The following is a 12,003-nucleotide window of genomic DNA, read 5'->3' as shown; positions in this document are numbered from 1 at the left end:
GATGGGGTATGTCCCCTTGCCCAGGGGCTAGAGACTGTAGGGTGAATCTGTCAAGAGCTGAGAGATACCCAAATCACTGCAAGGAGGTCACCACATGCTCACCTTCCACCTTCTTGGGCTCACCTCAATCAGCCAAGGTCATGGGTTGGATGGACATTGGGTCTGACCCAGTGCAGCCGTCCTACAGCTTTAACCCTGCATCTGTAACATGAAAAGGCCTCATCACCCCACTCGGGAGCACAGCCGCGTCTCAGCATACCCAGTGTCTCCTGAAACAAAGCACTGCTCCAGCTCCTCTGGTGTCATGTGGGGCAGCTGGAAGGACACAAGTGCTCAGGAGGGCATCTGTACCTCCAGAACACACGGTCCACCTGTCTGATGTATTTGGCTTACCCTGGGGCATCTTTGTTCCCTTCAGCTGCCTGATCTTGACCTGGAAGGACTCTTCTCTAACACTGATGACATCCTCCATGTCTCCAGACGGTTTCTGAAGGGGCTTGAGGCCACAGCCACCAAGGAGCATGAGCAGCTGCACTGCATCAGTAAGTGGTGCAGTGCCGAGAGCTGATCCGTGCCCACCGACGCCTTTGCTGGTGCTGGCAGTGCTGCTGCCCGGTGCTATGCCCAGGTGCAGCCTCCAGCCCACCTGCCCTGACACCTCCTGCACCTTCCTTGGCTCCGGGAAGCACTGCTGCCTGCACGCTACCACCCACACTCACCCCGGTGGGACAAGGCAGACCTGCCCAGCCTGCAGAAAGTGAGGGGGAGGGCAGCATCAGGGCCAGGTTAGCAGAGGGCCCGGGGTGCAGAGAACTGCTCCAGCGTGTTTGGCTGGCACTACTTTGCCAGCTTCACTCATCCAGCGCACTGGGGAGAAACCTCTGCCTTTCTCTGGGGCCATAGGAAAGGGCCATGCTTCCCAGCTTCGCTGTCCTTCCCCAGGCACCCTGTTCCAGGAGTTCAAGGAGGAGATGGAGACTGTCTACAAGATCTATTGTGCCAGCTATGATCATGCCCTCCTGCTGGTGGAGAGCTACCGCAAGGACTCCAGGCTGCAGCAGGAGATCTTGGAGACCCTGAATGCAACAGTGTAGGTGCCTGCTGGCTGAGGCCACCACGTCCCTGTCCCTGTTTTGCCTACTGGCCTTGTCCTTCACCTCTCTGGTCAAGCTGTCTGCACGGGGTATGTGCCCCCAGGCTGAGTGTAATATCATGGCTATGACCTTTGTGGCATTGCTCTGTCAGCCTGTCCTTCATCCTCGGGGCCACTTGCCGAAGGGGCATTGCAGGCTGGTGGTCTTTTATGGTGGACCCCAAAACAAGGAATGGGGTGGCACCCACAGCTCCTGCCCGCTCCATAGCCAAGAGGCTGTACCCACAGATGGCACGTGTATACCAGCTTGACCAGAGGGATGGGCTGGCCCCAAAGGACCTGCTGAACCTCTCCTGAACTATCAGGGGGGTCACAAACACTCCTGGAGCCAGGAGAGGCAGGTGCAGCAGCACAGGAGCTGCTGGCATTTACTGCTCTCTGTTTCAGGGCACGGGTGATGTGACTCCCAGCGAGCAATGCCTTGCGTGCAGGCAGAAGGGGAGTCCTGCCTGCAGCCGGCCCATGCTTTGCCCACACCCTCCCCTCCCCATTGCCCCTGGAGCAAGTGCTGATCCCGTGCCTTCGAGCTAGACAAGCACAGCACTGTTCAGGGAGGCAGGGCACCCGCCTGGGGCTGGCACTGCCTTCGGGGCTGGCAGGGACAGCCAGGGACAGCGTCCCCCTGCCAGTGCTCCCGGGGGGGTGGCCCTGCAGCTGGCAGAGAGCAGGAGTTCACAGCCAGAACCCGCCCCCAGCTGCTGGGCACAGCTTGTCCGTGGGTCCAAGGCAGCAAAGCTCCCCTGCAGCTGCAGAGGCGCTGCTTTCTCCCCAAAATGCTCGCAGAGAAGCTGGGGGAAGCGGCAGGGAGCCCTCCATGCCAACGTTAAGCAATTCCCCTCTCCATCAGGCCTCATACGGGCGTGTCGGATCTCAGCTTCTTCCTGGTGATGCCAGTGCAGAGAATCACCAAATACCCACTTTTGCTGGGGAAGATCCTGGAGAACACCCCCGCCAGCGCCAGTGCTTACCCGGCCCTGCAGGCAGCCGTCCGTGCCATGTCCCAGGTCAATGCCAACATCAACGAGTACAAACGGCGCAGAGAAGTAGGTGAGTGGTCAGGAGGCACGGTGCAGGCAGGGGGCATGGTGTCTGGCAAGCCCCAGCCCAACCCCATTTGTCTCCCCTCGGTCTTGTACTCATTCCCACTTCAATCAGTTCAAAGCTGTCCTGCCCACCACCCATCCTGCCTGGTGGAGCCACAGACTTGTGCGGGCAGCTCCTGGCAGTGCTCTGGTCCTGCAAATGTCACTCTGGGCAAGATCTAGAGGCTGCAGGAGCAGGTTGGCATGGCGGGGTGGAGCACAAAACTAGTCTGCCTGCATTCCTGGAACTGGGGAACAGGGATGAACAGTCCTGCCCTTGGCATAGGAGAAATCAGGCTCCCCACAAACGGGAGCTTGCTGCTCTTTTTGGTTTTCATAGTACTTTCCTCAGGGCTGCCCTTCTTTGATGTGGGTTGTGCTTATCCTGTTCATCAGGACTTGTCAGCTCTGGGCCCCTGTGCTGCTCGCCCGCCTTGCCCACTCAGGCTGCTGAGGCTGCTGCCCTGAAGTTTCCTCTTCTGATCTTTTTTTCCTCCTACCTTGTGTGCCCCAACCCGAGGCAGCCACCAAATACAACAAGGCCGAGCACCTGACACTGCGGGACCGCTTTGCACGCCTCAACACACACTCCATCGCCAAGAAGACCACGCGGCTCAGCCGGCTCTTCATGCACGAGGCCGGCATCGTGGCCAAGGTGGGCAGCGCGCACCCCACTGCCTGCACCCACGGACCTGCTGCCTTTCCTCAGGTTGTTTCTGGGGCTTTCTGCTGCCTCCCGAGATGCCTGGCTGGCTGAGCCGAGGTGGGGTGGCCAATGCTGACACCCAGTGGCCCACGCTGTCACAAGAGCCACAGTCACATTTTCGAGCAGCCTAAGGATGCCTCCCGGTCCTCCATCCCGAGGATCAGTAGGGTAGAAGGGATGCAGGTACACACCTCGCTCCTTGCCTCAGAGCGTTGTAGGGGAGAACTTTGGCCCCCAAAGGGTCTAGAGGATCCTTGGGCACCCCAGCAAAAGGAAAGGCACCCCAGTGTTCCCGGCACTGCAGCCACGCCAAAAGCCCTGTTTCTACCTGCATCCGAAGCACCCTAGATCTTGGCCCTTCTCAGACTCCTGGAGCCTCTCAGGGTCTCCCTTGCCCGTCCCCAGCACTGTGAGCTTCAGTAAGACGCCAAAGCGCCTGGCTGCTGTTTCTGTCAGCACCCAGCAAGGGGCATCAGCCCTGCCGGAGGCATTGCCTGACGTGCCCGTGCTGGTGATGAGCTGTCCCTTGCCTTGCAGACGGAGGACAAGGAGTACGACGACCTGGAAGAGAAGTTCCAGTGTGTGGTGTCCAGTGTGGCCATGCTGAAGGAGAATGTGGCCTCCTACCTGGGCCATTTAGAGGTAAAACCTTGACCACTTGACAGGGGGTTGGCCCCATCCAGGCCTCGGGACCCTTTTCTTGGGGTTGCAGAATACTTTCAAGCCCTGTGGAAACCAATAGTAGTTGGGGCTGTTCAGGGACTTGCATCTCTCAGCTAAATCGTACTGTTGTGCCAGGGACTTGCACAACATCCAACAATTGCTCAGGTCCAGGGGAGCTTAAAACAAAGTTGATGGTTCATCAGTGCAGTCTGATCTGGGTATCATTTGAGAATAATCTGTCCTTAAACCGATCATTATTTCAAGGCGTGACATGGCTGAAAAGGCTGAGTGTTGCTCAGCCTGGGAATTCTTGTGTTAGGAACAGGTATAAGGCAGAAATGCCCCCAAATCAGGCCTGACAACAAACTTCCTTTCTGAGCTCACCTGGGTCAGTAGCTGGTATGATTTTCTCATGGAAATCCCTTGGGGCGTCTGTGGAAAATGAAGTGATGGCAAAACTTGCAATCCCCAGACACAGTAGTATCAGGGAAGCCTCAGGAAATGGCAAAGGGTTCAGAAAGCAGCAATTCAAGGGCTGGAAAGACCCTGTCATGGAAATATTGAGAAGGGCTCCCCATTTAGGATTGTGAAGGAGGAAAGGGGGATTTAAAAACTCCCTGTAGCCCAAAAAGTGGATAAAATAGGGTTAGCATAGAAAGCATGAGGATAGTAATCTGTTTGCCAGTGAGACACGGCATCAGCTAGGGGAATGGGGTATATCTGTTCCTTGGGACATCATGTACTCCTGGGGACCTGCCTGGCACTGCCCCTCGCTGAGCTGCATCTCTAAGCTGGCACCTTGGCTTCAGCCAGGACATCAAGTGTCTGCAAATAGGCTGGGCAGCCTAGATAATAAGCTGTGGTTAGGAATCGTGCTGGAGCTTGGATGCTGCTTCAGAGGAGCTGCTGGTGGTGGAAGGTGGGGCTGCATGCATGCTCCACTTCTCTCCCTCTGAAAGCTTCTCACAGCCATCCTGAGGGCTGATGAAAACATCTTCTCATAGGACAGAGACAGTCTTACCTGACTTTGTGCTAACTGGTGGTTCCCTCATCTCTCTATACTGGTGTCCTCACCACAAGGAGACACAAATCTTGGTTCGTACAAATTGTCACAGCCACCTCTGCTTGTGTAAGAGCCCCTGCAGGGCTGGGGAGCAGCACAGGGGTCTCAGAGCTGCTGTCTTCCGCTCAAAGGGTCAATCCCCTTTCGTATTTCCATCTCCTTTCCCTCCTGTGGTAAGGAAGGACATAAAGGGAAGGTCTCCTAAACATAGCCACAGGCAAAAATAAGACGGGGTTTAGGACAGAGGTCAGGGCATCCTGAGAGACCCATGGTAGCAGTGGTTGATGGGAATGAAGCAGAAACTACTCCAGGACTAACTGCAGGAGCAGTGCTCCAAGCGGTAGCAAAGCTGGGCCCAGGGAAGAGAGCTGGCTTCCCTTGGCCAGAAGCAAGCTGGGTCTCAGAGCTCTGTGTTCCCTTCTGGTGGTCTAGGTGTTGTGGGTCAAAATCTCCCTGCAGGCTTGCAGGAGGCTGCTGCCCAGGGTTATCACTAGAGCAAAGCCTCTCAAAGCAGAGGAGTGCTTCCACCCAAACCATCCTTAGCTGCTTTCCTTTCCCGCCAGTCTCACTCTCCTTGCAGAGGTGGGGGGGAAGGTTTTGTGCACAAATACAAGAAACTCCAGGGCTGCTGGAACACCAAACCCAAATGTCAAAGCACCAGGCGACATCAAACTGGGGCAGGCCACCTGGGGCTACAGGGCAGCATTGGCCACCTTGTTGGGGTAGAAGTGCTTTACCAAGCCAGTGCGTGACTCCTTCCTGAGTCTCCTCTAGGTCTATTAACACCTGAGCAAGCTCCCTTGTCTTGCAGACAAGAGTAGCTAGAGCATCAGTCCCACAGAGCTGCTAGCACAGAGCACCCTGAATGGGACACCGGCGTGTCTTTGGGAACACGGGGATAAGCTATAGATGGGTTAACTAGTGTTGGGCAGCTTCTGCAGGTCAGGTCTGATGGCTTTCTCCCTTTCAGGTGTTCCTGTTGCCTGCTCCACACAAGTGCGAACTGCAGATCGACGAGGGACCTGCCCAGCAGTACCGCCGCTTTGCAGAGTACCTCCACGGCACCGTTTTCCCAGAGTTTGTGAGTGCTCCTTCCCTGGTCTCCTTCAGCCAAGCATATGCTCTCACATCTTCTGGCAGCTGCACAGCAGAGGCTGGCTTCTCCCCCAGGGCAGGACAACCAAGAGCTGAGGGGGCACCCCAGAGCAGGCAGCATCTGCACCAACAGGCAGGCCCCTGGGGCCTGAACATTGCAGGCAGAGCCGGGGGCAAGTAACAGGATCCATCAGCAGCCCCAGACACACAAAGTGGGAAACCAGCTCCAGAGTCCATGTAGGAAAGAAGAGACAGGGCCAGAGAGACAGCTACAACACAACTCTAAAGTCCGTCCAGGGCTGGAGACAAGCTGCAACATCTACGTGATGGATTCATCCAGGACCTGAACTACCTATAGCTGAGGTCCAAGGTCCACTCAGGAAACAGAGGCGGAAACACACCCATGGCAATATTCTGCAGAAACAGAAAGCCCATAGATGAGCTGTGAGCAGGGGTGGGGGTGGCCCCAGGTGAGGCTGGTCTGGGCCATTAAAGACTATTTGTGCCTTCAGGGCCCTGATGTTCAGAGCCAGCCATGCAGGCGGGGCTGTAGTGGAGGACAGGATGGTGGGAAGGCCAGGTGTACTGTTTGACTCACACAGGGTATTTGCCACCAAGCCCCAGTCCCACTTACACACATCCTGTGGACATCTGTGCTTACCTTTAGGAGCCCAAGAGACCCCCACCTGTCTCCTTCCACCACCCCTGTCTGGCTATCCAGGACTCCCTCTTGGGTGGTGGCTGCCGCTCTGAATGTCAACAGGGAGGTTTTCCGAGCAGTGAAGATGTGGCAGGGCAGCCTGAACCCCACACCTGGATGCTGGCATCCCCGGGGAGTGCCTGTATGGGGAGGGGGGATAGCTACGTGGGATAACAGACCCTGGGCTGAGGGCCTCTGTCAAACCAAGACGTTACAACTTGCATGGGACAGTCACTGCAGCACCCACCTTGGCCCTTGGGACCTTGTGCATGGGGGTCCTACCCGATCATTTGCATTTGTATTTGAATCAAGGTATGCCTGACTGCTCTGCTCGGTACCAACAGTTTGCTTTGGTTGGCATCCTGTGTGCCTTCAGGGAAGGATGCCTCAGGTGCTCCCCATTCCACACAAGCCCACCAACAGGTCCCCAGACCTTTTCTCCTCTGTACAACAGTGCCCCATGCAGACAGCTGGGCCTGCTTGGGGGCCTCACATTTTGGATTTTCTTGCCCCACAGAAGCAACGACTGGACAGGCTGGTCTGCCAGCCCCTCTGCAGCCTCTCAGACATGCTGGTGGGGCCACAGCAGCTGGTCAAGAAGCGCCTGGACAAGCTGCTGGACTACGAGGAGATCCAAGAACGGAAGAGCGAGATGGGCAGCGTGACATATGATGAGGAGGCAGCCATGAACACCTACCTTGCCATCAATGCCCTGCTCGTGGCTGAGCTCCCACGGTTCAACCAGACAACCGTGCAGCTCCTGGGGCAGATACTGTGCTCCCTCAGTGCCCTGCAATGGGACTTGGCTGCCCAGGTGCTGCGCCAGGCAGAAAAGGAGCTAGAGCAGGTGAGAGTGACCCCTTGGCGTGTGTGCCCAAACTGTTGCACGTGCTGAGCCAGGCCTGCCCCTGCCTTCTTCAGGCTTGAGACATCGCTTGGACATCGAGGCACTGAAGGTCTGCTGTAGCCCAAGCCTTCTCTTGCTGACACGCAGCTCCCTGCCTAGCATTTGTAAACGATCTCTCCTCCTCTTTGGCTGGGGAAAGCCAAATTTTCTCTTCTTCGCTGCCAGGAACTGTCCTGCTTTCTCTTTGAGAACACCACTGGTAATTTATGGATGTGCTGCCTGAGAGATCAGTGTTAACTCTGTGAGAGCTCTGTGCTGGGAAGGCAAGGAGGAGAAAAACAGCTTCTGGCCTGAGGAATGAGCATCCCTCGACCCCCATCCCCTGGGAGATGTCTCCCAGCACTCCTCACTGCACAGTACTCTCTGAGGTTGACGTTTGTGAACATGGTGATCAGGCCAGTCCACTGCCCTGGGGTAGAGCATGGCCCTGGCCTGACCCATTACAAAGATGAGAACAAGATACAGCCACGTGGAGGTATCCTTTTAGGCACTGCTCCTACGTACCTTGTCATGAGGGTGGATCCCCCTTGCTCAGTCTGGAATGCTTATGCTGCAGACACCTACCCTGGAGCTACATCTACCCACCTCCCTTTATAGTTGGGTGGGGTGGGGTGGGCTGTGGGCTTGGGGCAGAACAACGGGACCCAGGGACTGCTCTGGTGGGCTGGGTGCAGCCTAAGAGCCCCATGTGTGATGGCCCTGCTCAGGAAAGGTGGCTCAAAGACAAGAGAGGAGCAGCTTTGATCCTAGATTCAAGGTGCATCTTTAGTGACCGGGTCTGTTCTCTTGCTTTCTCACCCTTTTTCTTCTTGCTTCTTCTCTTTTGACCCTACCCACAGCTCTTCCCCTCCCCAGGGCCCTCTCTCATCTCCAGAGTCTGTCTCCACAGATGCCCCATGGCCACATGCCTCTGCCCAGTTTCTGGAAGATGGTGGAAGACAGCTTGCAGCAGTCTGGTGCTCAGCTCCGTACCTTCTGCCAGATGTTTGAGACAGTCGTGCCAAGCCCTGTGACACAGGTAGGAGCTGGGAAGGGGATGTCTCAGACCAGCTGGAAAAAGAGGTTCCCTGGTGCAGAACAGCTCTTTGGTGGGTAAATTGGCTCAGAAAGTGGCCCAGGGGCTTGCTGCAGCCCCAGTATTTCCCTCAAGCCCCTGGCTACAGCTGGGTGGGAATAACCAGGGATGAAACAGTCTTAGCTCCTCTAGTACTGGACACTCGTCTCCAAACCATGAGGTAGAGCAGATAGTGTGAAGGAGTTTCTCCTCTAACCTCTCACTGGGATGTGAGCCTGCAGAAAGCAGAGCACGCGTATATGGAAGGCCTCAGTCTCCTGCATGTCTCATCAAATGCTCCAGTGTCTCTTGCTCCCCACCAGCCTCTGAACCCTGCTGAGGAGCGGAAGGTCCTTTCCCTTGTGAGCAAGCACGGCCCAGACAAACTTTACCAAGTGACAAGCAACATCAGTGGCAGCAAAGACCTGGACTTGACCTTGCAAAGGGGACAGATTGTGGCGCTGCTGCAAAGTGTGGACACTAAGGGGAACACGAGCAGATGGCTGGTGGATGCTGGAGGTACTGTGAGCGCTATGGGGAGCCTCTCCCTGCCTTGGCACCAGGGTCAGAAACCAAACCCAGACCACATCCTCATCTTGGATGGCCATTGCCTCCCAGGCCCTCCCTTCCAGGGTTTGCTCATCCCAAACCCACCTCTGCTTTGCCAGCTACGCCCGTAGCCATTAGCTGTAGAGTTCAGGTTTCCCCATTCATTCCCCAGGGGAGCACTTGTGATGTGTTGTAGCTGGGAAAGGAGAATCCCATGCATACAGAAACATCTTGAACCCCCTTTTTGGGTGGTTTTGCTGCTGGGTATCCCCTAGCGGTTGACCAGTTTGAACAGGGCTGCTGTGCCATGCCAGGCAACAGCCCAGTTGTCATTCCTCTCTCCTGCAACCAGTCCTACATGTGCCAGGCAGCAGGGTCCCATGGCCTGTGTGTCTGCATGTCCTCCAGGTCCCCGAGGGTTTGTGCCTGCTGGAAAACTTCAGCCCTATTGTCCTGTACAAAGCCAGCAGCCCAGGATGCAGATGCCGGCCCTGGAGAGTGGCACAGAGAGGAGGCGACATTCATATGCATCACCTGAAGCTCCCAGGCCACAGATGGCCACCTTCACCCCCACTTTCCAGGTGAGAGTGGGGGACACCCCCCAGGGCCATTCCTAGCAACCTCACCAGCTCCATGCTAGTCCTTGTGTGTGCAGCCTGTGGGTGGGAAGGTGGCCTTGCTTTTCCAGCACACCTGTAGTCATACGTGTGCAGCCACGTGCCTAGCAGGGGAGTGTCGCATCCCGTGGCCCAGTGTCCCATGAGGCTGGTGTCTGCCTTGCTGAGACCTGGGGTGGACGGAGCAAAAGTGTCCTTGGTGGGGTCCCCAGTGTCCCTACATCAATGGCACTGCTGTGCTGCCCTCAGAAGTGGCCTGCTGGCCTGCCATGTGTGTGCTTTCCCCCTTTGACTCTCCTGTCCAGCAAGGGCTTCCTCCCTGCTTCCCCCACCTTTTGCAGGTGGTTGCCGGCTTCTCCTTCGCAGCCAGGAGTCCACAGGAGGTGAGCCTCCAGGCAGGGCAGCCCGTGGTGGTGCTGGAGCCGCATGACAAGAAGGGGAGCAAGGAGTGGAGCTTGGTGGAGGTGAATGGCCAGAGGGGCTATGTGCCCTCCAGCTACCTGGTGACCGTCCCTGTGCAGGAGCCCACAGGCTGGAGCTTGCCTGTGTGAGCACAGCCAGCCCGCACCCAAGGGCACAGGCTTCGTCAGATGAGAGCGATCCGCTTGGCACCCAAGGACTCGTGGCAGGAGATGCTGAAGGGCAGTAGCCCTGGGCCAGGGAGGCGGTGGGAAGCAACTGGCAGAATATGGCCCAGGGAACATGGGTGTGAGGAGGGATGGCTGTTGGGAGGCACTTTTTGGTGGGTAGGCGTGAGGATGCCATGTCCCATACATGTTTGCATGAAGGAAGGCAGTATGAGGGAGTGAGGGCAGGTGGCTGCAGTTTTTCAGGAATTTGTTGAAATCGATGTTAGTGACAAAAGTGTCCTTAGGGGTGATGAGACAACATTGTCCCCAGTTAGATCAGGACTGAGCTGCAAAGGGTAAGTGCTGCAGGGGGGGTCTTCAGCCTGGCTTGAAGCATCTGGGGCTCTCGGAAGGGGGCTCTCGGAGCAGGACTGGTGAGAGTGCAGAGGAGCAGCCCTGGAGACGTGGTTCCCTGCTACTCGCCGGGTCACTCTGCCTACCTGGTTGCCCGCCCCTGTGTGCCATTGCGGTCCCTTTGGCAGCACAGCCTTCACGTCCTGCTGAAGGGCATGGCGATGCCAGCCTGCGCCTGGCTGCACCATCAGTGATGGGAGAGCGTGGGGCTGAGGCCCACGGCCGGCGTCCTCCCAGGCCCTCCTGGCCACGTAGCCCCACTCCCGGCCTCGGTTTCCCCCCGCAGCGGGGCTGATGCTACTGACCCACGTGAGAGGCGCTGAGCTGTGGTGACCAGAAGCGCTCTGTAACACCGCCGATGCTGTTCTGTGTGACGGACTGATGCGCTGGCGTTGTCGTGTGTGACACCGCCGGTCTGCGCCAGCCGTGCTGACGGGCTCGGCCCCCCGCGCGGGGCTGCGCCGCGGCCGCCAGGTGGCAGAGGCACCGCGTGTGCCGGGCTGCGCCTCGGGGGGCGGGGCGGGGGCGGGGCTTCAGCGGCGGGGGCGGGGGGAGCGCGGGGCTGCGGGGGAGCGGGGCTGCGGAGAGCGGGGCTGCGGGGGAGCGGGGCTGCGGGGAGCGGGGGCTCGGGGGGAGCGGGGCTGCAGGGGGCTCGGGGGCTGCGGGGAGCGGGGGACTCGGGGGGAGCGGGAAGCGAGGACCGGGGCTCCGCGCTCTGGCAGCGGGGGGAGCAGGGAGCAGGGCTCGGGGCTCCGGCAGCGGGGGCAGCGGGCACCGGCGAGCGGGGAGCAGGGCTCCGGCAGTAAGGGGAGCGGGGATTGGGGCGCGGGGTGCCGGCAGCGGGGGGAGCGGGGAGCGCGGCGCAGGATGTCGGCAGCGGGGCTCGGGGCTCCGGCAGCGGGGGCAGCGGGGCGCAGGCGGGCCGTGGAGGGGTTTCACGGCTGCGGTGGAGCGTGCGCGTCCCCGACGTGGGGACAGCCCGCGGCGGCAGGGCTGGCGGTGCCGGCGGAGCACGGCTGTGCCGCGGCAGCGGCTGAAGGCGAGCTGTGCCCCGCGGCCCTGCCGGCCGCTGCTGCTCGGGCAGGGGTGCTGAGCACGGCTCCTTGGGGCGCTGGGGACACCCTGTCGCCCTTGCCCACCCCCACGAATCAGCAGTTTGACACATGCACGCTCCCGGGAAGCACCGGCCCCGTGGAAGAGGTCATTGGGACAATCAACCTGTGTCAGTCGGGCCCTGACCTGAGGCTTGGTCTGGGGATGGACACCGCGCTCCCTCCCACCACTGCCTGAGGTGTCTTGGCTCTGTGCCTCAGTTTCCCCATGGCTTGCTTTGATGCTGTGCTGTCATGCGACGCTGATGGGGCTCGGGGCTGGAAGCCATGCCCACACCAGTGCTGACATGGTGTCAGAGGGGAATTCAGGAGCTCCCAG

General features: G+C 58.6%; 1 protein-coding gene across 2 annotated transcripts in view; it reads left to right on the top strand.

Moving 5' to 3' along the window:
* Positions 1-11,100, top strand: part of ARHGEF37 (Rho guanine nucleotide exchange factor 37) — a 32,531-nt gene extending 21,431 nt beyond the window's left edge. For both annotated transcript variants that reach the window (XM_080398028.1, XM_080398027.1), the window contains 11 exons: positions 419-542; positions 943-1,090; positions 2,001-2,200; positions 2,760-2,890; positions 3,479-3,583; positions 5,638-5,748; positions 6,980-7,309; positions 8,259-8,387; positions 8,747-8,942; positions 9,381-9,553; positions 9,931-11,100. In XM_080398028.1, the coding sequence (XP_080254154.1) occupies positions 419-542; positions 943-1,090; positions 2,001-2,200; positions 2,760-2,890; positions 3,479-3,583; positions 5,638-5,748; positions 6,980-7,309; positions 8,259-8,387; positions 8,747-8,942; positions 9,381-9,553; positions 9,931-10,140 (1,857 nt within the window). In that variant the 3' untranslated portion in view covers positions 10,141-11,100. The remainder of the gene's footprint in view (positions 1-418; positions 543-942; positions 1,091-2,000; positions 2,201-2,759; positions 2,891-3,478; positions 3,584-5,637; positions 5,749-6,979; positions 7,310-8,258; positions 8,388-8,746; positions 8,943-9,380; positions 9,554-9,930) is intronic.
* The last annotated feature ends 903 nt before the right edge of the window (positions 11,101-12,003 follow it).

The sequence above is a fragment of the Falco punctatus genome (genome assembly GCF_963210335.1).
Source record: "Falco punctatus genome assembly, chromosome: 8".
Classification (NCBI taxonomy): Eukaryota; Metazoa; Chordata; class Aves; order Falconiformes; family Falconidae; genus Falco; species Falco punctatus.
Note: the sequence above shows the minus strand (reverse complement) of the source record. Positions and strands in the feature narration are given on the sequence as shown.